The sequence below is a fragment of the Exserohilum turcica genome (assembly GCF_000359705.1).
Source record: "Exserohilum turcica Et28A unplaced genomic scaffold SETTUscaffold_8, whole genome shotgun sequence".
Taxonomy (NCBI): domain Eukaryota; kingdom Fungi; phylum Ascomycota; class Dothideomycetes; order Pleosporales; family Pleosporaceae; genus Exserohilum; species Exserohilum turcicum.
The window spans coordinates 144,608-171,865 of record NW_007360299.1 but is presented as its reverse complement, the minus strand read 5'-3'; the positions used below and the strand labels follow the sequence as shown (position 1 = coordinate 171,865).

General features: G+C 54.0%; 12 protein-coding genes across 12 annotated transcripts; 6 read left to right on the top strand and 6 right to left on the bottom strand.

Annotated features, from left to right (window-relative positions):
• Positions 1-741: 741 nt before the first annotated feature.
• SETTUDRAFT_165792 (uncharacterized protein) lies at positions 742-2,416 on the bottom strand. Its single transcript, XM_008032598.1, has one exon. It carries the CDS (start codon positions 2,266-2,268, stop codon positions 850-852), a length of 1,419 nt encoding a protein of 472 aa, XP_008030789.1. The 5' UTR covers positions 2,269-2,416; the 3' UTR covers positions 742-849.
• A 1,561-nt stretch (positions 2,417-3,977) lies between these two features.
• On the top strand, positions 3,978-5,569 carry SETTUDRAFT_165791 (uncharacterized protein). The gene is made up of 2 exons (XM_008032597.1): positions 3,978-4,191; positions 4,294-5,569. The coding sequence occupies exons 1-2, from the start codon at positions 4,092-4,094 to the stop codon at positions 5,193-5,195; spliced, it is 1,002 nt and encodes a 333-aa protein (XP_008030788.1). The 5' UTR covers positions 3,978-4,091; the 3' UTR covers positions 5,196-5,569.
• Positions 5,570-6,627: 1,058 nt separating this feature from the next.
• SETTUDRAFT_165789 (uncharacterized protein) lies at positions 6,628-7,276 on the bottom strand. Its single transcript, XM_008032596.1, has one exon. The coding sequence runs from the start codon at positions 7,255-7,257 to the stop codon at positions 7,012-7,014; it is 246 nt and encodes an 81-aa protein (XP_008030787.1). The 5' UTR covers positions 7,258-7,276; the 3' UTR covers positions 6,628-7,011.
• An 87-nt stretch (positions 7,277-7,363) lies between these two features.
• SETTUDRAFT_157224 (uncharacterized protein) lies at positions 7,364-8,922 on the top strand (the record flags this gene model as incomplete). The annotated part of the gene is made up of 5 exons (XM_008032595.1): positions 7,364-7,493; positions 7,545-7,708; positions 7,756-7,994; positions 8,049-8,252; positions 8,295-8,922. 5 exons carry the CDS (start codon positions 7,364-7,366, stop codon positions 8,920-8,922), a joined length of 1,365 nt encoding a protein of 454 aa, XP_008030786.1.
• Positions 8,923-9,225: 303 nt separating this feature from the next.
• SETTUDRAFT_165788 (uncharacterized protein) lies at positions 9,226-10,269 on the bottom strand. Its single transcript, XM_008032594.1, has 2 exons — positions 9,974-10,269; positions 9,226-9,923 (listed from the first exon to the last, which is right to left on the bottom strand). The coding sequence occupies exons 1-2, from the start codon at positions 10,196-10,198 to the stop codon at positions 9,576-9,578; spliced, it is 573 nt and encodes a 190-aa protein (XP_008030785.1). The 5' UTR covers positions 10,199-10,269; the 3' UTR covers positions 9,226-9,575.
• A 407-nt stretch (positions 10,270-10,676) lies between these two features.
• SETTUDRAFT_98837 (uncharacterized protein) lies at positions 10,677-12,835 on the top strand (the record flags this gene model as incomplete). The annotated part of the gene is made up of 5 exons (XM_008032593.1): positions 10,677-10,730; positions 10,816-11,056; positions 11,221-11,411; positions 11,470-11,581; positions 11,628-12,835. 5 exons carry the CDS (start codon positions 10,677-10,679, stop codon positions 12,833-12,835), a joined length of 1,806 nt encoding a protein of 601 aa, XP_008030784.1.
• Positions 12,836-14,728: 1,893 nt separating this feature from the next.
• On the top strand, positions 14,729-17,709 carry SETTUDRAFT_44238 (uncharacterized protein; the record flags this gene model as incomplete). The annotated part of the gene is made up of 3 exons (XM_008032520.1): positions 14,729-15,870; positions 15,921-16,783; positions 16,834-17,709. The coding sequence occupies 3 exons, from the start codon at positions 14,729-14,731 to the stop codon at positions 17,646-17,648; spliced, it is 2,820 nt and encodes a 939-aa protein (XP_008030711.1). The 3' UTR covers positions 17,649-17,709.
• Position 17,710: 1 nt separating this feature from the next.
• On the bottom strand, positions 17,711-18,553 carry SETTUDRAFT_165785 (uncharacterized protein). Its single transcript, XM_008032592.1, has 3 exons — positions 18,241-18,553; positions 17,831-18,162; positions 17,711-17,770 (listed from the first exon to the last, which is right to left on the bottom strand). Exons 1-2 carry the CDS (start codon positions 18,502-18,504, stop codon positions 18,058-18,060), a joined length of 369 nt encoding a protein of 122 aa, XP_008030783.1. The 5' UTR covers positions 18,505-18,553; the 3' UTR covers positions 17,711-17,770; positions 17,831-18,057.
• A 688-nt stretch (positions 18,554-19,241) lies between these two features.
• On the top strand, positions 19,242-22,046 carry SETTUDRAFT_98701 (uncharacterized protein; the record flags this gene model as incomplete). Its single annotated transcript, XM_008032591.1, has 5 exons — positions 19,242-19,311; positions 19,359-20,421; positions 20,472-20,743; positions 21,156-21,389; positions 21,583-22,046. Coding segments are annotated over 5 exons (2,103 nt in total), but the record flags the coding sequence as incomplete, so codon positions are not given.
• Positions 22,047-22,415: 369 nt separating this feature from the next.
• On the bottom strand, positions 22,416-23,027 carry SETTUDRAFT_98391 (uncharacterized protein; the record flags this gene model as incomplete). The annotated part of the gene is made up of 2 exons (XM_008032590.1): positions 22,416-22,689; positions 22,765-23,027. 2 exons carry the CDS (start codon positions 23,025-23,027, stop codon positions 22,416-22,418), a joined length of 537 nt encoding a protein of 178 aa, XP_008030781.1.
• Positions 23,028-24,824: 1,797 nt separating this feature from the next.
• On the top strand, positions 24,825-25,964 carry SETTUDRAFT_157217 (uncharacterized protein; the record flags this gene model as incomplete). Its single annotated transcript, XM_008032589.1, has 1 exon — positions 24,825-25,964. One exon carries the CDS (start codon positions 24,825-24,827, stop codon positions 25,962-25,964), a length of 1,140 nt encoding a protein of 379 aa, XP_008030780.1.
• Positions 25,965-26,177: 213 nt separating this feature from the next.
• Positions 26,178-27,098, bottom strand: SETTUDRAFT_35118 (uncharacterized protein; the record flags this gene model as incomplete). Its single annotated transcript, XM_008032461.1, has 3 exons — positions 26,178-26,210; positions 26,234-26,987; positions 27,064-27,098. The coding sequence occupies 3 exons, from the start codon at positions 27,096-27,098 to the stop codon at positions 26,178-26,180; spliced, it is 822 nt and encodes a 273-aa protein (XP_008030652.1).
• Positions 27,099-27,258: the final 160 nt, after the last annotated feature.

Below are 27,258 nucleotides of genomic sequence, written 5' to 3'. Positions count from 1 at the left end.
GAGATCTGCTGATGATGGACGTTATAGGCTGCTGCAGCGCGTCGAATGCTCTTAAACTGGCCTGTACGATAGGCCTGAACTGCTAGAGTAAGCCTACCCTCTTGCTGAGTAAATATCACGTTCTGTTGTTGAGGCATTGTCTTTCGTACGTGAAGTTCGCGATGCCAAGAAAAAGTGGCACTCTCGGTGGGGTGGCACTCTCGGTGGTGGAATACGTTATATATATATGCCACATGGAGAATTATGCAAAACGATATTAGTCTCCATGCATTGTTGTCTTGTCATGGTCATACATGCCTCTGATGTGCTGTGTTGTGTGCGTCTTTTTTTTTCTTCTTCTTCTTCGTCTTCTTCTTCTTCTTCTTCTTCTTCTTCTTCTTCTTAATCGTGTCAATTACATATCTACATGTATCCACGGTTATACCTTGATTCTCGCGAGAGAGAGAGAGAGAAAGAGTAACAAAAAAGTGTTCTAAAGCAGCAGAAGAAAAAGCATATTGAATCGAGTTTCTACACCGTATCATGTTATAATACCCGTGCTTTGGACATGCCATGCAAGGCTATGTATGATGGGAATAGACTGCGACTCGATTGAGTCTTGACACAGCTATGTACATCCTTGCTTTTCTTCATTTTCCCCGTTATTACGAGAGAGAGAGAGGGAGAGATGTGGATCAACACACAGACAATATGCAAGCACATAAATCAAGAAATGTACATCAGGGGCGGGGGGGGTATTACTTTGAAATTCACGATGAACTACCAACGCCCGAAGCCCGCAGTCTAAGTACAAAAAAACAAACAAAATGCAGACGCAGTCCCAAGTAAGGCAAGTAGCAGTAGACGTATTCAACGGCGCAAAAACATTTTATAACTGGGATTATTCGTCACTTCTTTATACGGGTACCCGATATCTTTGAGGAAAGCGGTTAGTTTCTCGCTATCGGCATCGTCGCACTGGATGCCGGCGAGGATCTTTGCGACGTCGCCGCCGTAGTTGCGGTAGTGGAAGAGGCTAATGTTCATGCCGGGCTGGAGGGTATTGAGGAACTTGTAGAGGGCGCCGCCGCGCTCTGGGAATTCAAACATGAACATGTGTTCGTGTGCGGCGTCGCTGCGGCCGCCGCCGAGGTAGCGGATGTGTGATTTGACGAGCTCGTCTTGCGAGAGGTCGTGGGCTGTCATGCCTTCTGCGGCGAGGCGGTCAATGAGGTCCGGGAGGTCGCGTGAGCGCGTCGCGGTTTTTAGTTCTACGCCAACGAGGATCTGGGCTGACTCGGGGCCCGAGTAGCGGTAGCTGAATTCCGTTACGGCCATGGGGTGGATGACGGAGACGAGCTTGGAAAAGGCGCCTGGTTGCTCGGCTATGGTGATGGAGAGAATGGCTTCTTTGTTTTCACCAATCGCGGCGCGCTCGGCGACAAAACGGAGGCGGTCAAAGTTCATGTTGGCTCCGCTGGCAATGGCAACGAGACCTCGGTTGCGGTCCGGCGACGGGTTGCGGCCTACCCATTTTTTGAGGCCAGCCAGAGCAAGTGCGCCAGCGGGCTCGACAATGGATCGCGTGTCTTCGAACATGTCTTTGATGGCGGCGCATGTCTCGTCGGTTGTGACCTGGACGACCTCGTCCACCACCTCTTGACATATCCGGAATGTTTCTTCTCCTACTGTCTTGACGGCTGCTCCGTCAGCGAAGAGCCCGACATCTTTCAGAAAAACACGCTTTCCGGCTCTGAGTGACTCGACCATAGCGTTAGCGTCGTACTGCTCCACTCCTATGATCTTGACATGTGGCGCTATCCGCTTGATGTAGATGCCGGTTCCTGCAATCAGACCGCCTCCACCCACGCAGCAGAAGACGGCCTTGAGATCCTGCAGGTTAGTCTGGCGCAGCAGCTCCATGCCCACTGTGCCCTGGCCAGCAATGACATAGGGGTCGTCGAAAGGCGGGATAGATATGAGTCCATGTAGCTTCTCCAGCCGTGATGCTTCTGCTTTTGCAGCATCAAAGTCGGCGCCGTGAAGTATGACCGAACCTCCGAGTCTGGACACGTTTTTATGTTTGATATCTGGCGTACCCGAGGGCATGACAATGGTTGCGGGAATCTTCAGCTTGCGCGCCGAGTACGCAACACCCTGTGCATGGTTGCCTGCGCTGCATGCAACCACTCCTCTCCAGCGGTCTTTGGGCTCCAGATGTGCCATCTTGTTGTATGCGCCGCGCAGCTTGAAACTGAAGACGGGCTGCAGGTCCTCGCGCTTGAGCATGACATTGCACTCGAGGCGGTTGCTGAGATTTGTCGCAGTCGTGAGTGGGGTTTCGTTGACGACCTCGTAGACACGCGACGTGAGGATGAGGCGCAGGTAGTCGGGGTAGCCGTTTGGCAGGATGAATGCTTCGGGTATGACACTATTCACCTTTGGACTGGTCAACTCGGGCGGCGGGCTGGGATTTGCGGTGTATTCGGTGAGGGCGAGGCTGTGTCTTTGTGAACGAGGCGACGCGATGCCATTGGGGCCTCCATGGCCATTGTCGGGCGTTGTTGGCCGCGAGTAGTCTGCAACGATTACCATTGTGAGTGTGAAGAGACTAGGAAACGTCAGTGTGGAGTTGTATTTTTTTGGGGAGCTATGCGCGACTCGGCCTGTATCGGAGACAGGGGTCGTAGTAGGGTGCTGGGGTGGGGTAGCTCTCCACGTCCTGACTGTACTCTCACCACTTTTTGTTGTGTGCTAAGAAAAAAGTCTGATTTCCTATCGTTAAATTTGCTGTTCGTATAGAATGTACTAATAACAGTAGTTTAGCTGATCTTTTTACAACATTACTTGCTCGTATAAGAGAACACTCCAATATACACATGCCATTCTGAGTTTCCTTTTCCGGCTCCCGTCGGCTTGAGGTTTCTTAATGTCATTTACGTTCTGCAATAGCTGATCCACCAGCTCGTTCTAGCTGTATAAAGAATTAGTTAGAGTTGGGCCGAACTGCGTTGTCAGATTTCGCTTTTTAGAATACCTGAACAGGGGCTATATAGCGGTAGGTTGAAAACATATTAGTAGCCAATTCAACAACTAGCTTTCTATAAAAAATCCCAAGTAGCCGTCACAATAAACCCTTTATATGAATATATGAATATATATTGAGCTGCAAGGGGTGAAAATAGGAGTTGTGCTAGTTTGTTTACCAGAACACCAGATGCGTATACCTTTTCCGACCTCTCCATATACCTCTATTTAAACCCAACATGTAACTGCAAATCTATTCCACCCGAGCAAACCAAAGCTGAAAACCACACGGAGCCCATCAAATCCACTAAGCAGTATTTCCACTGCTAATTCCTCTATCAGTAATCACATCTCGCAAGTAAGTAATCCACACGCAGCACTGCACTCCCGCAAGCCCGCACCCAGTCGCACCGCAACAAGCCAAACGAGCGCAGCGAAAACCCACTATTAGTCTCAAAACACGACACACACAAAAAAAGCATGATTGCTCGACAAATTCCACAAGTATGACGTACTATACGTACGTACCTCTCCTCACAAGCCCAACCCAACCAAGCCACATACATCGATAAACCCGCCTTAGCAGCTGAATAAGCCCACTGACTAAAACCCAAACCAAGCCATCACCTCAACGCCCCTTGTAAAGTACTCGAAAACAAGCTCCTCACCCCTCATCACAACGGATTTGTAAACCCGTTCCTACATGCGGCCGCGCTGCAAGGTCAGCATACCGTCAGCAGGAGCGGGAAAGTCGATGCAGCCAATTAGCATGCAGGGATTTACTTGGGACACTGCGTTTTTTTTACTGTGTATGCGCGAGCGAGTGCGTGCGATAAGATGTGTTAGGATGTTGCTTGGGGGGAAATGCCCAAATGGGGGGGGAGGGGGGGGGTTTGGTTGACAAATACTGGGGATGTGTTTGGGTATATAATAGAGGGGCTGTGGTGGGGAGAATGGGAAATGGTACATACTGTAGTTTCATTTTTTATTTTTTCTTGCAGCTTTGAAAAGTCAGGTAGGACGTGTGAACAGAAGAAGAATCGAGAGTTGTTTAATTGTTAGTTGAGAAGCCGAGTTGAATCGATATGCCTCTTTCGTCGGATACGCAGATACTCGAGACGAGCGGTGGGCTTGTGAGCACGCTTCGGGGTATGGCTGGCGATGCTGCGCAGAGCTTTAGACCTGGTACGTTGTTTTTCCTCCCAGAAACCTTTCTCAGACATGGCGGATATGCTAGCCTGATACTTAGCCACTGTTGAGGGAAATGGCTAACATCACCCAACATAGCCCACGCAAAAGGCCATCTCCTGACTGGCACCTTTACACCCACCTCATCTGCCTCGGACCTCACTTCCGCCCATCACTTCAACGCCCCCTCCACGTCAATCACCGTGCGCTTCTCCTCTTCAACCGGCCTCCCCAAGATCCCCGACACAGATCCCAACGCAAACCCCCGCGGCATCGCCATCCGGTTCCACTTGCCAGAGCAAAACGGCAAACGGCAGCACACGGACATCATCGCGCACTCAACCAAGTACTTTCCCACGCGCACAGGAGCCGAATTCCTGGAATTCCTAAAAGCCGCAACGGGCAGTAATGCCAGCGAAGCCGTACCCGAGTTCCTCGGTCGTCACCCCGAGACGGCGCGGTTCCTCCAGGACCCCAAGCCCAGTCCCGAAAGCTTTGCGACGGAAAAGTTCTTTGGGGTGAATGCGTTCAAGTTTACCAAGGATGGGAAGACTACAGTGCTACGGTACCGCATTGTACCTGTTGCAGGCGAGAAGCACCTTAGTGCCGAGGAGCTGAGTGGGAAATCCGAAACATATCTGTTCGACGAGTTTCCTCAGCGTCTCGAGAAAGGACCTATTGAATTCAAGCTTCTTGCGCAAATCGCAGAGGACGGAGATGTGACTGATAACGCGACGGAGATTTGGCCTGAAGAGAGGAAGATAGTCGAGCTGGGCACCATCACGATTGACAAGACCAAAGGCGGCGAGGAAAGCCTGGAGGAACAGAGAAACGTCATTTTTGACCCTATCCCCAGGGTGTCGGGCGTGGAGCCAAGTGATGACCCGCTGTTGGAAGTGCGTGCGAATGTGTATTTGATCTCGGGGAAGCAAAGGCGGGCCGCTGAACCGGTGAAGATGGACAAGGGTGTCGCTACTGAAGTTGCGGTAGCTGCGACGTAGAGCGCTGTCATGATGCATGGTCCGAGGGTTGAAACAAGTTGGATGTACCGGAATCATTCGAGGCATTTTATGCATGAATTCTCCATCTTTGGGGTCCCGTAACCCTCGCGCCCTATCGGCTATCGTGAAGTCGGTCGCTGCAGAAACATGACAGCCACTGCGTGGCTCCGTTAATCTCGGTGATTCCATGACTCGAATGCGTGAAGAAAGTCTGAGCATCTTGCGTGAGTATGAGCCGCGTAAGATATAGCGGCTCTGAGAAAAGCACCGTCGTCCAAGGGTCCATGCGGGCTAACGTGCAGCCCAGTATACGGACAGGTCACGACGGCCGCTCCCGTGTTCAACACTATACCAGGCACCCATTCGAGCCTAAACCAAAGCGATGATTTTGATACCGTAAAACGTGGTCATTTCCATAAATAGACAGTGATGTGCTCCATGGAAAAGTCCTGAAATCAACCCCAGCTCAGCCCATGCATCTACCGCATTCGGAATCCGATGTAGATCGCTTTCAGCACATATCTACGGCCGCGACTCCAAAGCGCATAAACGGCTCCGGGCGTTAGAAACAGAACATTCGGCACGGAAACAACGGTTGCCGAGTTGCGGTGATGCGCACGGGATAACCATGTGAGGGTGATTTAATCGGCGGCGGGTATCCCACTATGGAACGAGCGGGAAAGGGTGCGCATCGCAGCCTTTGCCGTAGGTGCTGGTCAAATAGGCCCAGTAGGTGTCACCTGGGCTCTTTACTGGCTGTCCTAGATGTCTGGGTTGGAGTGATCTCATGCTGCTCGCTGTTTCAGTTGGCGCGGCCGTCGTTCCGGACAGATAACAGCGAGACGGACAGTAGCCTGTGGCGCAACGAGGCGTTCGCCATGTGGAGGGGCGCTGGTGCACTATGATGCCACTTTTTCTGCTGAGAAGCAAGAGGCGTGTCTTCTGACGTAGCGGTATGAAGCAAAGTGCAAGGGTTTCATTGTTCTCTGATGGCGGCGTGGAGTAGAGGTGTGTGTGTGCCGGGTGCAGTCACGGAGGACGAGACGTGCAGCTTCGAGGCCAATGGGCGCGCCGAGTGGAGCTGCGGGGAAGCATGACAGATCGGCTTGGCATTGCCCTTGCCCAAATTGGCCATAGCAATGGCACTGCCTCTCTTCCTTGCGCCCGTCTCTTGCTTTAGTGCATTTGTAAAGAATGTGGCCCCCCGATTCTCCCACAGGGTGAGTCCGTCCCCGGGTAATCGATAAACAGGCTTTTACAATTGCGGACGCCACGGCACGGGCAGCGGTTGCGGGGGTGGAATGCTCTTGGGCTCGTCGGCTGGGTATGCTGGTATGCCCTCTAACACAACGCTACGCGGCCATGGCCGTATACATGGGCGCTTCTACATGTAACGACCATACTTGCTAAAACAATCGTGCCAAAATAGTCGTTTCAATGCTATTCCCGCTTGTTCCCGACTATCCTCCATGATGCGGGCGCGGAGAAGCACACTCCCACTGGATCAAGCCACACCAATCTATCTCCTTTGCTATTCGTCAGCGCACCAGCAATACGAACCGGGCTGACGGGTCATTCTCTTGCTTTGACATGCTCTAGCTCCCTTTGCCAAATGCTTGTGCCACGTCGTGCCCACGGGGGATCCTGTCTTGTCGCTAGGCTTGTTTGTACGCCTACCTGTAGTAGGGCCATGGCGATTTGCTACAGGCCGAAGGCCGGCCCCCAGTGCCCAGGGCGGTTTTTTTTTTCTTTCAAGGCCGTAAGCGGGCGCTTCTGGACCCTACGCTATACACTCTACGCGCCTCCACGTCCATGGTCATCCCTTTGGGGAAGCACATACGAACCTTGCGCAGCTGCGCAGCTTGCTCTCCCTAAACCATACATTCATATGTTCGTTTGTCTGTCCATGATTTACCCAGACAGTTTGCGCCTGCTTGCTTCTTTTTGCTAGACGTTGCTTTTTAGTCCTTCTCACCGCTGAAGCCACCTGGTGTATCGTCACGCCCGACACAGTGGTACCTCCAACAGCAGTCGATCGATGTCTTTGCGGTGCATGGAACATTACCAAAACTTCCTATGCGCACCTGGGTCATGATAGCCATCGGTTCGACGCACTACCACCACTTTCAACCAAGGCTCCAAGACTCTTCTACCCTGCTCCTTCAACCATGTCTGACCCACTTTCACCCGACAAGGAGTTTGCTCTTATGGTCGCCACCCGCACGGCATCAGTGTTTTCCGTCATAGGCTCCAGCATAATCGTCAGCACATTCATCTACTTTCCCTTTTTCAGGAAACGTGAGTTGGCTCGCATCGTGCTTGTCTGGACCCAAGTTAACCCCTATACAGCAATCAACAGACTGGTTTTCTACGCCACCCTGGGAAACATACTCACAAATGTGGCGACATTGATGTCGGTTTCCGTGATACCAAAGGATGGGGAGTCTCCGTCTGGCCTCTGCGAACTTCAGGGTTTGCTGATCCAATGGTTCATGGTGGCAGATTCTTTCTGGGTATGTCGCCCTGTTACAGCCCGGGGAACGTCTACTCATGCGCACAGGTCCTTTGCATGGCTGTCAATGTCCTCCTGGTATTCTTCTATGGATACGATGCTCGACAGCTGCGGGGTCTGGAGAAGTGGTACTTTGTCTTCAGCTACGGAGTTCCTGCAGTACCAGTCGTCATTTATGTGTCCCTCGATCACGTTGGACGTCCCATCATAGGATCTGCAACCTTGTGGTGCTGGGTGGCAGTTGAGCATGATTGGATGCGCATTGCATTCTTCTATGCTCCCGCCTGGTGAGTTGGGTCTTTTCAATTTTCCCGGGGATCTCTGCTGACATGAGTCCAAAGGGTCATGATATTTGGTACATGTACCATCTACACCATTACGGGGTACCGGATCTGGCAAAGGACAGTTGAACTCCACTCCTTGTCGCAAGACTCTTACCATTTTGGGACGATCGAGTCCACCATTGGTGCCAAGGGTGGCGATATGGTAAACGGTTCGGCAGCGAACAAGATTGTCGTTACGACGCAGATACAATGCGATATCCAGCTAATAGCATCCCCGTGTGGTTCGCCGGGCCCAGAGCGAAGGTCGATCGACTCCTTTTCAAGCGTTCAGATGTTTTCCATGGGCACACAGCCCGATGACCAGATCACCGAGCAGCCCCTTGACGATCTCGAAGCCCAAAATAGCCTACACTCGAGTAAAAGCGAATGCCACGGCGGTGAAGTAACGATGATTACGAGCACGCTTCCAGCAGACGATTCAGAAGTGCCGAACCTATCAACACCGCGCTTTGTTGGAAAAAAGCGGGGCAGGACTCATGCGGCGGCAATGGCCTACTTCCAGGTCGCCTTTCTCATGTTCATAGCCCTGACAATCGTGTGGGTGCCCAGCAGTATCAACCGCATGTACCAGTTCGTGAACGCACGCCACCCCAGCTTCGCACTCAACATCATATCGGCCATAGTCTTGCCGCTGCAAGGCGCCTGGAACGCTGCCATCTACATCTTCACCACTCGAGCAGAATGCAGACGTGCTTGGCGCGAGACGCTCTCCAAAACCAGAGGCAAGCCTTTGCAACCTCAGCTGCAACAAGACCTGTTTCACAAGACAATATCAAGCTCGCAGGCAACACGAGAGTCCACCATCGACATTGCCCTGGATGAAATCCTCGAACGAGGTACCTGGGTACACCACACTGGGATACCCAGGTAACGGTCTGTACATTTACGTGGCACCGTGGCGGTGCAACAGTGGGATGTTCTTTGTCGTCCTTCATTTCTGCCATGTCGTTTTTTTCTCCAGCCCTTGATTCTTCACTGTACATGTGCTTCGACTTTTTTCTTTCGCTCGGTTAGCGTGCTTTCTTTTCTTTGCGCTTTGTGGCTGCTGATTTGGTTACTGAGCATGGCGGATAGATACCCTTGATGTTTGGCGCACGGTCTTGAGAATTATGTTATATCCGGCTTTGCATATGTGAGCAGGCGCGATGATTTCATTGTACCAGAGGAATACCACGTTAGAATTCATTCTTGCTGTATACAGCCCACCGGCTACGAGTTGCATCGACGTGCATGTGTTGACGAGCAAGACCAAGCTGGGTGCGCATACTTGGAGCCACGAGTAATTAGCATTCATCTCAGACTGCCGGACTAGGATTATATGCTTGCAGAAATCGTATTTACAGTCACCCAATTTCTTTTGGTGTGTTTTGGTCCGTTTCTGTCAGCACTTCCTGGTCTGGCACCGCGAAGCGATCTGTGCAGCCCTGGTGTGACCCTGTAGCTCCTCCACAACTCTTACTCGTAATAGTGTACATGCACATGGGCGTAATCGTCGTAATGTCCTCGTAGCTGCAGCAACGCGCATCAGCCGATTTTGGCATTGGAAAAGTCCATCTCAGGATGCTGCTCCTGGAACTTTTTCAGGATGTCGGCCTTCTTCTGCTCGTCGCTGGTTGGCTTGCCCTGCTCTTTCTGGCGCTGGTCATACATCATCTTCTCCACCATTCCGCGCGTCTCTCCGTCGAGGTCGCCGAGCTTGCTGTTCTCGGGCTGGATCTTGGAGGTGTCGATCTTGGGGGCCGTGGTGACGACGTGGGGCCACCACTCGAGCTGGTTGACCTTGTCCAGGTGGATGGAGATTTCCTTGCCCGAAGCCGTCGAGGCCAGCGTCCAGGTGGAGTCGTCGACGCGAATGGGGTGAGGCAGGTCGCCCTGGCGCATGCATTAGCTCAGGCTGCGGCTTTGGACATGTTGCGACGCACGTGCAGAATCGGCTCCTGGCCCCGGATGCCGGCCTTGATGGCGTTGCGCGCAATGGCGATGTCGAGGTCCTTTCCCTTGTACTTGGCGTCGATGGCAATGGTGATGTCGACGTCCTTGATCGTCTGCTCCCACCTGTAGGGCAGCGCGGCCTGCTCGGCCTGCTCCTTTGCGCGGGCATCGGCGTCGGCCTTTGCGCGCTCCTCGGGGGGTGGTGAGCCAGACATGGCGGTGCTTGGCGGGGTCGAGTGGCGTGGGCGCAGTAACGTGTGACAGGCAGCAGTGGTGATGGTGAGGCACAAATGCAAAAGCGCGAGAGAGCCTGGAGGGGAAGCGAGGGGGACAGCGTCATCGCCCGCAAGCCCCAAGCAAGCTCCGCCATGCGCCCTGGCTCGCTCCTCCACCCTGGTCACGACTAATAACGGACATCTACCGCCGCCGCGTTGCGCTCCACAGGCTAAGCTCACCTCTATTGATAACACGCATTCCTCCTATCCCGCCGCCCGCGCCGTGATGCTGCCCTAGAGCAGCGGAAGCATTGCAACACCGCGCCTGCAAGCAGCCCACACAGCCACCGACGCCGCCGCCGCCGCCGACGACGACCAGCCGACCGCTCGCCTCGCCTCGACCAAGGCCTCCGCCCTCCCTCTGCCCGCGGCCCAGTCGGGCATCCATCTGTCGGCGTGACAGCATCCCTAGCAACCCATGGCCAGCTCCTTCGAGAAGAGCGTCAAGGGCGGCACCAAGATCAAGGCAAGTGTGCGCCTGCTGCTTCAGCATGCTGCTGCCCACGCCCGCGCCCGCGTGCCCTGCGCCATTGCCCGCGACTAATTCGGCCGTGTAGCTCGCAGCGCCCAAGTCCAAATATGTCGAGCACATTCTCGTGGCGACGCATGCCGGGGAGGCGGGCGTCGCTGAAATCTTCCGCGCCCTCACGAACCGCCTGCGCGACTCGACATGGACCATTGTCTTCAAGAGCCTCATCATCGTACATCTGATGATCCGCGAGGGCGAGCCCGAGGTGACGCTCAAGTTCCTGGCCCAGAACCCGCACCGCAAGCTGGCCATCAATCACTTCACAGAGGGTACGTCTCGCCATGCCAGCGCGGCCCGTCGACACCAGCGCGGCCCCCTTCCCCTATGCACGCGACTGGGGCTGGGCACCGGGCCGGGTGCTCGGGGTGCAACGCGGGTGCACCTTGGCCTGCGCCGGTGGACTCGAACCGACTGCTGACACTGCGCCCAACAGTACAGACCCAAGGACACAACATCCGCACCTACTCGGAATATCTGCTCCGACGTGCCATCGAGTATGGCTCGACCAAGGTCGACTACGTGCGCGGGGGCGAGGGCCGGCTGAAGCGCCTGACGATAGAAAAGGGCCTCCTGCGCGAGGCAGAGAGCGTGCAGGACCAGATCAGAGCGCTGCTCAAGTGCCAGGTACGCGCGAGCCGCAACCACCTGCCTCGACCAGTCCGACTGACGTTGACCGGTACAGCCATTCGACGACGAGCCCGAGAACGAAATCACACTGACGGCCTTCCGGCTGCTTACCATGGACCTGTTGGTGCTCTTCCATGTCATGAACGAGGGCACCATCAACATTCTCGGTGGGTTAGCCTTTGGCACCTGCACGTCTGCGTACTAATGGGTCAGAGCATTACTTCGAACTGTCAAAGCCCGACGCCACACGCGCACTCGCAGTGTACCGCACCTTCGTCAAGCAAACCGAAGCCGTTGTCCAGTACCTCAGTCTTGCACGCGCACACGAGCATTCGACACGGTTGGAAATCCCAAGGATCAAACATGCCCCGACCAGTTTGGCGGCGTCACTAGAAGAGTACCTGGCTGACAAGGATTTTGAAATCAACCGGCGACAGTACATTGCCGAAAAGGAAGCAAAGAAGAACGGGGGCAAGTCCACCAACGGCGCCACCAAGACGCAGGACTCAAAGTCGGGAGCTAGCAACAATACCAGTCAACCTGCCGCCCCCTCCAAGCCTTCTGCAAACGCACCGTTGATCGATTTATTTGAATCACTCGAGGACAACCAGCAGACCATGGCGACGCAACCCATGATGCAACAGTATCCCCAGCAAACAGGCTTTCAGCCACAACAGACAGGTTTCCAGGTTCCACAGCAGACGGCCACCATGGGCTTCCCTCAGCAGGCACAGCCTTTCCCAATGCAAAACGGTCAAGGCACGAATCCCTTCCAGATGCAGCAACAACCACAGGCGCCCCAGCTTCAGTCTCAATTTACTGGCGCGGGCTTTGGCGGCTACTCACCACAAACCTTCAGCCCGCCAAACACCATGCCGTCAATACCGCAGAATGGCATGCCCGATTTCTCACAACAACCACAGTTGCAGCCGCAGATGCAGGTCCCTACCATTGCCGAGTCCTTGCAACCTCAACAAACCTCAACAAATCCGTTCCGCCAATCGATGCTACCTGGCAGCCCGACGGGCGCAAGCTCGCTCAATCGCGCGTCGACGAACCCCTTTGCAAAACACAACACGGGATTTCCACAGCAGTCGCAATCGCCTGTTAACTCTCCGCCCTTTTCCATGCCCGCCGTCCAAGAATCGCCGTTTGCGCAACAGCAGCAGCCACTGCAACCTCTGCAGCCTACGCCAACTGGCACAAACCCATTCGCAAGGCAACCCTCGCCTCAAGGCGGCCTCTTACCACCAGGCGGGCTCAGTGTCAACGTAACAGGCAGCACCAATCCTTTCCGGCAAAGTGCCTTTGTCAATCAACAGACAGGTCAGGGCTGGCAGAACGCAGGTGGTCAAGGGACACTGGGGGGGATCAGCTTGAACGAAAATTGTGGAAGTTGCCGATACCGACTGTCGGTGTGAATACGATGAGCCGTACGGCGACACATATGTGGCAACGTATGTGGCAGCCTGGGGAGCAGCCTGAGGAGCACTCCGGGGAGCACTCTGGGGAGCACTCTGGGGAGCACTCTGGGGAGCACTCTGGGGAGCACTCTGGGGAGCACTCTGGGGAGCACTCTGGGGAGGAGCAGCAGCGTTCAAGAGCTGTGGGTAAATGTTTCTTGGTGTGGCTATTGCACTCTGTGGCACCGTTTGCTGCCAATCAGTCCTATATTCCACCTCATTCAAGCCGTATCGGCCAACCGTCTGGTAACTGTGGCCTCTGTCGAATGAGATGGGTGTATCCGGGGATGAAATTTTCGGCTTTTCATCGTCATCAAGGGTGATGGGTGTGTCGAACGAGTCTCCGCGGGCCATGGTGATGCGTGATAGCTGAGCGGCGAGATCAGAGGGTGGCAGGAAACATGACCACACTTAAAGAGCTGTCAGCATGTCCAACTTTATGCGGCAAACATGGTAGCCATGGGATGGTGAAGCTTGTCAGGTGAGATTGGGCACTCGCGGTCGCGCTTAGCTACAAGGAAGCCACGTCGTCACGTGGCGTACCAGACTTCGGACGCGTAGTGGTGCCGGCCCTGTACACACTAATGCGCGGCAGTCATGGCATTGCAAGCACGGCCAGTTCAGACAGTAAGAGGCAACAGAGAGAAATTATATATAATTCATTAGCGAGGGGCTCCTTGCAGCTGCCCACGTCTAGTATGGACTTTGAAAAGATCATTTGAAAGTTACAAAACAGCCCAATCTGCCTCGAGTCCATCCGATTTCCGATCAGTCTTCTGCCAACCCTACGAATAGGGACACATTGCTATTCCTAGACGAATGCGAAGTCTAGTGTAACTATATCCCACAACCAACACTCACGAGCAGCATTAAGAGTATTGAAGGAACACCGCGCCCAACAAATGACGAGATTGCACAAAATCTTCTGCGAGTGGTCCAACCAGCCTGTTGCAGTCACACAATACTAAAACTGTTCCATTAGCAGCCTCGGCTCTACCCAAGGAAATTCTGCTGTTGTTGCTGCTGTCCGGGTCGAGGGAAGACGCTTGTTGTGGGTACCAAGGGGTTCAAGGGGCTACGCAACCCAGCGGCATCCCTCGGCACGCGCCTCAAGGCCGATCTGAACCAGCTAATTTGATCGATGGCGGGCCACATCGCAGGCATTTCCTACCTCAGGCGAATTTTCCTGGACCCTCATTGTATCCGCCTGCTAGACTTGTGCCAGGTGATACTGTGCCGCCGCTGGCTGGATTTGTGCCAGGTAGTACGGTGCCAGCAACCTTGCAACCAATCAGAAATTTTGCCGATCATCAGCGCGAACAGACCACTTCTAGTCGCGTAAACACATTTCAGCGCGCCAACCCCAACGCGTATGCGAACAGAATGCAGCCAGTGTTGCCTATGGCTGCAGAGGTTCATGCACGCCATCTCCCCGGCGTGCCAATAGTTCCGTCAAATGACAGGGAAATCCAGCCGGCAAGGCAAAAGCATCATGCCCAGATCACAGCGCCGCCTCGACCTTCGACCTTCGCTCAGGAGCCAGCATTACCAGATGCAATCGACACAGGGCCAAGCAATACAACAACCCCAACACGAAGTCCAGTTCCAAGTCCAAGTCCAACAAGAGCAATGCTAGCTTCGAGTAGCCCTGCTTCCAACGTTCAAGTTAGTCTGACAGAAAGACCAAAGGACTCCGATGCCACACAGCAACTGCTCTTGGAAGCTCAGGAACCAAAAAGTCGCGAACATGATTCGTACAGTCCTGCAGAAACCCCATCTCGCTTCTTAATTGAGCCATCAGTGGAAGGGGATCAAAGTTTAGAAGCGCCGGCTCCGACATTGGGTGCAACAATGAACAACGTGTTGAACGTGATATCAGATGAGCCGTGTCAAGAAGTCATGACACTTGGCGACGACCCTACACCTGAGGCTGAGGCTGAGGCTAGCCAAACCAGATCAGTGTTAGAAGTCAATGTACATGACCTCACTGCTACGCGGTCAGCGATAGATGCGTGCCTAAAACGACATATCGCTGAGCGACATGAAGCGCATGCCTACCTAAACTGGTCCAAGATGCGGCGTCAGAGGACATGGCAAGAACAAGAGCTCCGTGCTCAGCAACGCAAACAGAAGCGCCCCGTTCAGTCGACTTTGCCAGAGAAATACATTCAATATACCTCTCCTTTTGCAGACATGCGCGTAATCCAATCACCCTTTGATCGGAACTCCACTGCCAAGGATCTGCCTGATATGGTTCAAGAGGTGTTTATCAAAGCCAAACCAAAGGATACAGTAAACCGATCTGTATTATCTGCACCTACAACAAAGTACCAGTCTGAAGCTGTTTTTATACCCCCTTTCAAGGAGTATGTCGGCTTACGAGAAAACTTTCTAGCCGACAACGAGTCAAAGTTGCTTGCGACACCATACTTTCAGGACGAGGATTGGAAGAGCCGAAAGGCGCTTTTGAATACTCTCCCATACCTATACGAGTTAACCCACGATGAGAGAGGACCGCTCGACTTACGCAAGGAGCAGAGTCGGTTCTATCAAGATCCAATCGAAGCTTTCCTGGCTGAGATTGGCATATCCTGGAATGAGGTTTTGTACTGGCTACTGGCACCCGACAAAATCATCAAGCGAATCAATGCTGGCATGCCCGGAAGCGAGAAATTCTCGGCCATGGTGCTTCAGAGGTCGGGTTATGACGTTGAAGAATTTGAGCGGGATGAGGGGATGAAGAAAGCTGTTCTGTTTAAACGCAGTGCCGAGAAATGGCGCAAGTTTCTCTCGCAGCTCGAGCAACCCTGTGCAGCAAGATTGAGGCTTACAGCTACCGCCTGCGCCGCTGTGCTACACGAATGCGAATTCAATATCTGGTACTTGGCTCAACAGTCCAGTTTTGTGCAAAACTATGTACTGAGAAAGACTTCGAGTGGCACAAACCCAGCCCGGTCTACGTACAGACAGATCGTGTGCAGAGTGTGCCATCAGTAAGTATAGACTCTGATGCTGCGTGTTGGTGGACTAACGGTAGTTACAGACACGATTGCCTCCTTCATGGCGAGCTTAGACAGATGCCTGAAGACTCGTGGATGTCCGAATCCGAGGCAAAAGACGAAGCCCTCCAAAGCTACCGTCGTAGCTCGGACTCAGGCTCAGGCTCAAGCTCGGACTCAGACTTGGACTCAGACTCAGACTCAATCCCTCTACCCGCGCATTATAATGACGACGACACAGATATTGAGAAAGTGATCAACTACAAATTGCCTGCTAATCCAGAGGCCTTCAATGTCTGTTCTGAGTCGGAAATGATTGCTTGCAAGGGCGCAAAGCCTCCACCAGGAAAGTTCAATTCCAACTGGTGGCTACAGCGAGACATGACACAGCATTGGGAGAAGAGAAAACCGTTCTTCCCCTGCAATCACGAAGGTAGCTGTGATGCTGCTAAATGTCGATGCTACAGAGAGGGCATCACCTGCGAGAAGACTTGCAAGTGCCCTCCGTCATGCAATCGACGCTTCCCCGGCTGCACCTGCACCATGACTCCAGGAAAGCGAATTTGCGATTCGGACAAGTGCCTGTGCCTCAAATTCAACAGAGAGTGTGATGCGGATTTGTGTGGATCTTGTGGTGCAACTGAGATTCTCGATCCCGTCAACCGATACAATGAAGACGTGGTCGCTCGCAACTGTTTCAACGTTGCCATCCAGAGATGTGTTCCTCGCAAGACGTTGCTTGGCCACTCCGAGGTACACGGCTTCGGGCTGTACATGGGCGAGGATATTGAGAAAGGCGAGTACATTGGCGAGTACACTGGCGAATGCATTTCAGTCGAGGAAGGCAATCGCAGACTTACAATCTATGACTACCAGAAGACGATGTATCTATTTCGTCTAAACTTGAGTAGGTCTTGAGTGCGCTCGCTCGCTCGATACACTGCTGATAGTGCATAGAACAAGAAGTCGACGCTACGTACATGGGCAACAAGTTGCGCTTCATCAACAATGCCGACGACAAACATATCAACTGCATCCCAAGGAATCTGCTCTGCAATACCGTCTGCCGCATAGCGCTGTTTGCCACGACTAATATCAAGGCCGGTACGGAATTGTTCTTCAACTACAACTACCCCAAGGAGAAGACGGCGCAGTTCAAGCAGCCGAACGGCAAAGTCGTTGCAGTCAAAGAGCCCAAGCAAAAAGCCAAGAAAGCAAATGCAAAACTCAACCTGAGTGTCGGAAGCCGCTCACGAGTCTTGGCAGCTACCGCCAAGGCCAGAGCTGCGAAAGCTGCAAAGCGGACGGCCATTGTCGGAGAGTCTGGGCCCGAGGCTGCAACAAATTCGTCAGGGTTCAAAGCACGCAAGTCGTCTTCCAGCGCACTCGTTCAGAAAAACACAGCAAGACTGCGAGGCAATGGTGCTGCTAGGAACAAGTCGCCTGACTCCGAGTCTGAGTTTCAAGGGAGTGAGAGTGAGGCTGAAGACTTCATGGTTGATGCATCGCAAGAGACTGCGGCAAGCCAGTATGTCGAGGACACGGATTCAGACGAATACGTGCATCGGTCAACACGAAATCGCAAGCTTGTTCGAGGTTCTGGCAACAGTACGCGGCGCCGTGCGCCAGGCAGACCGCACACAAGAGCGTTTGGTCCTGCACCAATAGTGGCGGCTGAGAAGAAGACAAGAAAGGGAAAGGTGGGTGGAGTACGTCCCCCTGCTGGCAGAAAGAGGAAGAGACCCGTTGTACTTAATAGTGATGATGAGTAAAACCTCTATGCCCTCACTGGGGGGAACGTGTTCATCTGGAGGGGGTACAAGTGGAAGAAAGGGAGAAAAGCATGGTACAAGGTGGAGGGCTTGCGATTTTGGTATATGTAAATGATACCCAGCTTGATGCAAACGTCAGTATGGGTGAACAGGATGCGGGGGAGTCGGTGCAGATGTAATACCTAGAGTTGTAGTCGCGGGCTGGAGGCAATAGCCCCTGAGTATTTCCTCCCATGCCAATTTGCACATTATCTTTTGAAAAAGGACTTCCTTTTGAGAAGTCGCCTGTAACCTCAATCATGCTGGTGTCGTCGTCGATAGGCGCGTCTGCCGCAACCACCACTACCATGCGCTTCTTCGTATGACAGGCCCCCATGTGAAGATATCCGTTGTACTCATCGCCGTACATTCAAGGCGCTGCCGTAACAAAAGCACGCATAGCCTTGACGACATTGCCATCGTGCGCACGGAGCAACTCAGTCGCCTTTGGCTTCGAGACCTCGAGCTCAGAAACCTATCCAATCCACCAAGTCAGCTAACTTTCTATACTCGCTGCCTGCCTTCTACCAAACGGACGGATATCAAAACGTACCAACAGCGTAACGTCGGCGGCATCAATCTTCACGTTCTTCTTCTTATTGTCCGCGTCTGTAGCAGCCTTGTCCTTGACGCTAAGTCCCTTCATTGCTTTGTCCAGGGCCTTGCCATCGACTTCCTTTTTCGCGCCGTTGTCGCCGCCGTCTTGGGCGTCGAGCGCAGACAGGGCGGCAGCAGCTTTGCGGTCTTCGGCTGTGCTGGTGGGTGCGTGGGGTTCTGCGGCGCCCTCATGGACGTCGTTGGGTTGCGGTTCTGCCATTGTCGCGAGTATGCAGCAGAGCTACTTGTATGTACGTGGATGGTGACGGGTCCAAGTCGCGGAGGTTTCTTTGGCGGTGGACAGCTCACGCCCGTCAGTTGGACATGGCTGATGAGATATGTGGGGTAAGTTGACGCATATGTCATTGTACGGGTGCCAGCCAATGGGAATATTCAGCGCCCGCTATTAGGCACAGTGTGGCTTTCCTGCAGCCACCTTTGTTCAAGCCTAGCCCCGCGTCCTTGTGGCTGCTCACCGTCCGGGCCACAAACGGAAACTGGATTTGCAGGTTCCCCCCGCGTATTGCTGAACCTTGGCAAGACGACCGAAAAGCGCGCCCACGCTGATCTCCCAACAGCCTCTTTTTTATTTGTGTGCCAGGTGAGTGCCGAAGTCTAGAGGTACCTTTCGAACCCGCTTTTTCCGCTGCGCAGATTTTTGTTGCTTGAGTCATGTGCGCGTGGCGTCACTTTGAGGACCTTTGGGGAGGGCGACCCTTGTCGAGCTTGTTATATTAACGGAACAACAAAAAAATTTGGCTTAAAACGGCATACGTGGTGTGAGCTGACTCCTTTTTCTTGTAGCTGCAGGACGGGTTTCTGGCGACGAGACTGTAGGTAATGGTGTTGATGCCGGGGGAACTTGCACAAATTGACTTGTGACGCAGACGAATTCACGACCGCCTCTGGTGAAGTGCTGCAGTCAGAATCGTCACATTCTGGAGGAAACGCCGGCAGACGCAAGAGATGGATACTGCAATGCAAGGATCAACCATGAGCGGCGAGTCGGAGGGGTGGTCGCCGGATTGTAAGAGCAAGGTCTACTTCTTCAAGGAACATGCTAATGGGTTGCAGCGTGGAGGGCAAAACCCATTAAACAGATCGTCACGTATGAGGACCAAGCAGCGGTATCTTCTGCTCTGGCGAAGCTGTCAAGTCTACCGCCGATTGTCACGCCATCAGAGATTGTCAAGCTCAAGGCCAGTCTGCGTGATGCTGCACTTGGCAAGTCGTTTCTCCTCCAGGGAGGTGACTGCGCAGAGCTGTTCTCGTACTGTGCCGACAATCCCATTGACGCCAAAATCAAGCTCCTTTTGCAAATGAGTTTGGTCTTGATTTGGGGCTCAAATAAGCCTGTCATTCGCATCGGCCGTATTGCAGGCCAGTATGCAAAGCCAAGATCAAGTCCGACTGAGATGCTCAATGGCAAGGAGATTCCGAGCTTCCGGGGCGACATCCTCAACGGCTACGACCCAGAGGCTAGGAGAGTGGACCCAGAGAGACTGGTCAGCGCCTATTTCCACTCGGCGACGACACTGAACTACATCCGTGCACAGCTGGCAAGTGGCATTGCTGACCTGCACAACCCACTGGACTGGGAACTCGGCCATGTTCGGGACGAGCAGCTGCAGTCAAAGTACTCGCAGATTGTACACAGCATATCTGACTCACTCCGCTTCATGAAGACGATTGGTGCGGATACGTCTGGACAACTACAGACGGTAGATCTCTTCACCAGCCACGAAGGTCTTGTGCTAGAGTACGAGCAGAGCTTGACAAGGCGGCTTAAGCATCCTGCTGGTTACAGGTCTTCTCAGCCCTCAGACGACGGCAAGGGCTGGTACAATACTTCTGCACACTTTATCTGGATCGGAGACCGAACACGTCAGATTGATGGCGGTCACGTCGAATACTTCCGTGGTATCGAGAACCCCATTGGCATCAAAGTCGGGCCTTCGATGAAGAACGACGAGCTGGTTGAGCTGCTCAACATTGTCAACCCCAACAAGGAAATTGGCAAGATTACTCTGATTACCCGCTACGGTGCTGACAAGGTCGAGTCCATGCTGGGGGCGCACATCGAGGCGGTAAAGAGCAGTGGACATGTTGTGGTTTGGCAGTGTGACCCAATGCACGGGTAAGTTTCGTTCATTATGCATTCCCTGCACCAGCTAATATCTTGTGCAGCAACACTCGCAGCACCCCCACTGGCATCAAGACGCGTTCATTCAACAGCATCTTCTCCGAGCTGTCGTCAGCACTCAAGATCCACAAGCAGCACGGCTCCTTCCTTGGCGGCATGCATCTTGAGCTCACGGGTGACGCCGTCACAGAATGTACGGGAGGAAGTGAGGGGCTCGTGGACGAGGATCTGAGTCTAAACTACACCACCTACTGCGATCCGAGGTTGAATGAGAAGCAGGCGTTGGAACTGGCTTTCCTAGTTGCAGGGCATTACCGTGCAGACGAGAAACTACTATAGACTTGGTTGCACCATACGAGCACAACAGCAAAAATGATTGGCATCTCCCGCCTCCCATCTCCACCCTGCCTGCATCAAACTATCACAAAGTAGTATAAAAATCATCCCCCCTTTTTTTCATTGTACCACTCGATAACGTCTCTCTCTCTCTGCATTGGCGTCGAACTACATCATCGCCTGGCCCGAGCTCCCCCCCCGAAAGCTCTCTTCCCTCCCTCTCTCCCAACAAACATTGTTATCGCGCGCGCCCGCTCGCCCGTTATCAACGAACCCTATCTACCATCTCGCTCCCAACAAAACATAATCATCCCCGCCGCATAATCTCCGCCCCTCCAACCCCCGCCTCCTTCCCAACAAAAAAACTACTCAATAGGCGGGCTGCATCTAAGCAGAAAAACGCGGGAAAACGATGGGCGCCTCCGCTTCCAAGGGTGCCAAAGCCGCCGGCTCCGCTGCACGTAAATACCCCACGAGGGCCCCGACAAGTACTACAACTACTACTACTACTACTACTACTACTACTTCTGCGACGAGGACCCCGCCGCCTGCAGCGCCAGCTCAGGATCCAGTTGGAGGTCCGACGGTGCATCCTCAGGTACAAGCTTCAGCTGAGAAAACTGAAGGTACGTTAGGACTAGTGTCCCCTACCCCCCTCCCCCTCCCCTTCGTCCGCAATTCGTTGGAAAGACAAAACATTTGTGTCTGAGATATTCCAACATCCCCCCTTCCCCTCGCCTCACCGTCTCACACACACACATACCCCTCTTCTCAAGCAACACGAAGCCAAACTAACTCGCCTTCCTTCACTCGACACAGCCGTCCTCCAAGATGGACGTGACCCCGCCTTCGCCTCGCGTCTCAGCAGCCTAGGTGCCGTGCAGCCAAACCCGCATTTCTCGCCTTCGTCGACGTCGCCATTCGATCCTCGTCGCAGCGGCAGCAACAATGGCAATGCCTCGTCGCGCAACCTTCCCTTTGCAGACGGTGCGATGATGCAACCGCCGCCGCCGTCGGCTTTTCCCGATTCGCGGAATAATCCCGTACTCCGAGTGCTCGAAGCCCGACAGATGATTGCGGATGAAGCCGAGGATGAGATGAGGGATATAGGGCGCAAAGGGTTTGAAGGGAGGAAGTATGTGGATGCGGGGACGATTACCTTGGCGTTGATGAGGCGGAGCAAGGGGGAGCCGGAGGAGAGGATTGAGAAGAGTCTGGGGATTAAGAGGGGGAGGTTGAGTGTGTTGGGGAAGGAGACTGTGGACGCCGTGGCGATGGCGTAGGTGTGTGTGTCTGTGGGAACATGTGAAGGAGAAGAGGGGGACGAACAAAGAAAAAAAGGAACATGACGACATGGAGACGATGACATCACAGCAGAGTCTGGGAAAATACGGATTGACTGGCGTCCAGAAGATGCCAGTAGCGATCGGTGTTCGACCTGCTTAAGTGTGTACATGTTAAATGTACATGGGAAGCAAAAACAACAAAAGGAAAAATACAAAGGAGAAATGAATACACCGTTTAAACACCGAGCTGGATCCGTCCGTCCGATGTTATGCGCTCGATAGCCAAGTCGTTACCCACCCGAAAATCAAAACCAACGCCGGGATGAATGCTAGAATGGAAATGGGACAAAGGAAAAAAAAAGGTCATCAGGATTCGTCATGGTCGGCATTCTCGTGGATGAAGTTGTTGAGGGCCATGAGGGCTTCCTTGAGGCACTCCTGGTCGACTTCGAGGCCGTCGCGGGACATTTCATCGTAGCCGATGCGGACTATGCCGCCGGGGTTCGGTCTTGATCGCTTCTGGTTCCATCGTCGGGTGACTTCCCAGCGCTTGCGGGCTTGTGTGAAAGGTGGGCATGTGTCGGCAATCTCCCGGCTGGCGCGCAGCACAGTGAGGGCATTGAGGACGTTGAGGAAGATACTGGAGGGAGAGTCAGTCATTCAGTCTATGCATGCCCGATGCCGCGTAGACGGCAGAAACATTGTCGGCACATACCCGTGTGTCAGCTCGAGGTCGTGATCCCATCCATACGCCACATGGCTGAAGCTGTTTCCTTGCGCGACAATGTCCAGGAAGACAAACAGGGACTCCTCGACACTGATCTGGGGCGTGATTTGCGATGCGACGTTGGCCAGAATCCAGTCGGACAGATCGAAAAAGGTCTTCTGGTCCATGTGTGCAAAGCCGATGAAACGCTCGGGCACGGTGAACATGAGCGACATGGCTCGGCGTGCACCCATGGCCTCTATGCCGTCCATTGTCGAAGAAGCGGATTTAGAATGGGATGCCGTGGTGGAGAGGATGCGGGTGGAGATTTGGGGTTGATGTGTGCGGCAGTATGGGGCAAAGAGGTCGTGTTGGGAAAGCGGAGTCGAGGACGTCAGGTGAGACGACTAGAGAGGGGAGGGGAGGAGGGGAGGGGGGATAGGATGGGATAGCCCAGCTGAGTTCTCGGGCACCGGCAACCAGTATCGACACTACGACTCCAGGGACCGGAACGGGCAAGGAGCGTCACAGCGTGTCCGGGACCAGGCAAAAGCAAGCGATAATTTTTCCGAGTGCGAGCGTCGCGAAGAGAGCGGCGGCAGGAAGATGACGACAGTGTTTGCGGACTCCTTTTAGGCGTGGGAAAGTGGAGAGCAGTGTGGCGGCAGTCGGTCGTGTTCCCTGGTTACGCAAGCCTCAAGGGCAGGCAGGTGAAGCGCGCCATGGACTTGCATGTGCGTGCGTGGGGCCGTTGTCCGTGTTGCGGGCTGGCGCTGGCGCTGGCACTGGCACTGGTGTGAGGGCGGCGGGCGAGTGCCGTGCCAGTGCAAAAGCTGCGACACTTGCACTTGTCGTCCGCAGCCCTTCTTTCATGTGAAAGTGCCCACGGGCCACGCTGCAATGACATCAGCATCCAATCACACCCGGTGGCACGAGACGCACATGAGGCATCGCCAGCTCGCGCGGCGCTTTGCCCATTCAGCCACCCCGACGCTGTTGCACTTGCTGCTTGCTTGCTTGCCACACCTTGCGCCCTGGTTCGCTGGCCTGTAGCTGAACGCCTGGCTGGTAGCTGGTAGCTGGTAGCTGGTAGCTGGTTGCTGGAAGCTGCACATCGGAAGGAGTGGGAGCGGGAGCGACTGGGGGGGGGGGCGCCGTTCCGTGGGTTCTGCGCCCTCTGCAGTACGCCTCACTCTTGCCTCTGTCTCTCTCTCACTCTCTCTCTCTCACACACACACACACACACAGCTCGCTCCCATCTCTTTTGCCCGCACAGCCATTGGAGGCAAAGCGTAATGGAGGTTCAGGCTCAGGCTGGACCCAGGACGGTAAATTATGCGCGAACCTTGGCCGAGGAGCCTAATTACTGACGCTGGGCCTAGTCCTGGGCGGGCAAGCTACGGGGCCGGCGGCTGCATCTAGAAGGTGGGTATCCTCTTTTTTGCTGGGCGGGGCGGCTTGGCTTGGCTGGGTGGTCCGGCGGTTGTCAGTGTGAGAGTATGTGTGTGAGCATGTCGCGGGCTATTTTCTTGGGGACAGTCGTTTTTCTGCCTGCGAACCGAGTGGGAGCGGCGCCATCGAGCCTGTGTCGACACGTGCGAGCATGTCAAGTGCCTGTGGCCTATTTGCGCTTGGCCTTGGCACTTGGCGACGGAAGGCGCGACGCTCGACACTACACTAAAGTATGCGAATGTTATGGAAGCCGCGACGCTCGACTGTACGCACATGTTGTGGAAGCCGCGACAGGCGCTCTTGCTGTGTGACCTCGAAACGGCGAACCACGCTCCTCCTCTCTCTCGCTCAGCTGCTGCCTTCCCCTCTCCCCTCACCTCACCACACCCACCCATCACAGCCAGCCAGCCAGCCAGCCAGCCAGCCCGCATGGCTGAGTAAGATTGGATGCCTCATCTCCATCCACCATGGCCAATCTGCAGCATGTGCCTGAGGAGGCGGTTTGCTTTTGCCCATTGCCCACCGTGCACCACCCAGCTCCTCTTCCGCTAAAAAAGAAACACACAATCTCCGCCCGCGCCGCCCGCCCCGAGCGAACGTCTCCACTCTAAACCTAAATGCTGGGCTACATCTCCTCAACACGTAAGAAGAGCTGCACGGCCTGCGTCAAGGCCAAGCGTCGCTGTGACTTAGGCTACCCCTTTTGCAAACGCTGTTTCGTCAAAGGCCTCGACTGCTCGTACCCCAATCCCAGCAAAACCCCAGTTTCAGTCCGCGACGCTGAGGTGGTTATACGACGGACTACGCCAGATATCAGCCTGCCTGCGACGACTGCTCATCACCACGTGGGCGCTCACGAGCCAGGTAACATCGCTCTCGACCCATTGGCTCTGGCTGCTTCAGACGAATCGACCCTGGAAGCGTGGCTGCAAGATGGCGACGGCTGCTCGACTACACCGGAACTATGCAGAACTCTAATGCCGTCTGTGGCTCTTCCGGTGATCCTCAACAACCAGCAGACCATTATCGTCGTTGAAGGCCTGTGCGCTCTTGTGAACCACATGGCATACTCGGGCACGACGCATTTTCTCCATCGGAATCTGTATCCCCATGACGCCCAGCCGGCAGCGTACCAGGACTGTGTTGCCATAGCCGCTCTGTACATGGCGCAGAACGTCAGGAACACCAGCATCCTGGTCAATAGCATCAATGCCAAGATTTCCATCATGATCAGAGAAGCGCGGAACTGGACGTTGATGAACCATCTAGCGGCGGTTCAGGCGCTGATCATATATCAAATCATTCGGCTCTTTGACCCGAGCCTGGGCGCGCAGGCGGACGCGGTGAAGCACAACGCGCTGCTTGAAACCTGGGCTACAGACCTTTTAAAGCGCTCTTTCTACGACACGCTCTCTTTTCCAGATGCACATGCGCGTTGGGTCTTCAACGAGTCGCTCCGCCGCACGGTCTTCATGTCGGTCTTCACGCGGTGCGCATGGAGCGTCTTCACAAAGGGCGGGCTTGCCGATCAGGTCCACATTCTAGCTGCTATGCCGCTGACCAAGGACCTGGGTAGATGGACCCGACAGGATACGCTGTGTGGCATTGAGAGCATACCAAGTAAAGACGAAGACTTGGTTTCTTATCTGGATCTCTCCAGGGATTGGTCATATGATAAGAGCGTCAAGGAGTTGGGCCCGTTTGGCAAATTTCTTCTTGCGCCTTGTCGAGGCGATGATCAGAGGTTGTTGGTCTGAGGTTGCAAACGCCGGGTCTTGCAAGATCACCTGGAGCCGTTCTCGATGTTTTGGTTCTCGAAGAGAGTGACAGTTTTTTTTTAAAAGAAGATGCATGCGCAACTACGGATCTAACAAGTTGACGGCAGACTTGCACTGCGCCACTGTCTGTATCATTCCGAGCGCCATGCTTTGCGGAACACGCTGAAGAAATCCGCGAAAAATTCGCCGCCTTTATGCAAGTGGGTTCGAAAGACTGGAGACTCCCTGAATGTCGATACTTCACGAACCATGTAGTCGACGACTAGCTTCCTCAGCTCATCGATGATGACATCGTCTTTTCTATCTTCACCCTGTTGGTATGCATATCGCGCAAGTTCGACGACGTCAGACACTCGCTGCTCATAGAGGGTGAAGTCAAGGAGGGTTTTGTGCAGCTTGTGCAGCGCCAGGTATTTGAGGGGGTCCACCAAACGCATACAGGCAAAGGTGTAAAGACGTGCATGTGCGAGGAAAACGGGCGTGAAGTCTTGGTGGGGCGCCGTGTTATACTGAGGCTCAAATGCAGCGAGCAGGACTGTCTTGGGCTGGGTTGATGTGAGGTAGTTCCGCTCCTCGAATTCGACATGTACGGGATTTTTTGTATGCATTAGATTAAACCAAGACCGCCGTTGATGGTGAGAAAAAGGTCGCCAGGAAGCCCGAGTGGTGTCTACTGGCTCAGGCACTGGCTTGGGTGCTGCTGGGCATGATTCTTTGTCTGCGGGTGGAGAAGGCACAAACTCGTTTTCTGTATATGTCTCGTCTTGAGCCCAGCACGGCACCGTATAATCATGGCGGTATGCGTACTCGACAAAGCGGGCAAAGTCCTCCGGTTCCACATCGGGATACTGTGCAGTTCCCGTCTGCGACTCCGTCATCCCATTGCTCACGAGCGCGCGGAAATAATCAGATGTCGCGGCAACTGCGTTTGCATGTACGACGAATTCTCTTTTTCTGCTATCCCGGCCTACGTGGAATGTGAATAGCTTGGATTGAATCAGCCTAGGTACAGTAGCAAAAACACAATGTCAGTTACTGCTGTACATATAACTATATGCGTTGCATGGAATATACATACTCCTCGAACCGAGTCAGAGCTAATACTTGACTCATATTTATCAACTTCAAAATACAGATGCTTGTGGTTGTTTACAGATTCTGGGAGCATAAGTAGTGAGGCTGGATATATAAGCACTCCAGGCGGGGTTGAACAGCACAGCCTGATGCAGATAATACGCGCCTGGTGTAACACAGCATGATTTCACCTTGCTGT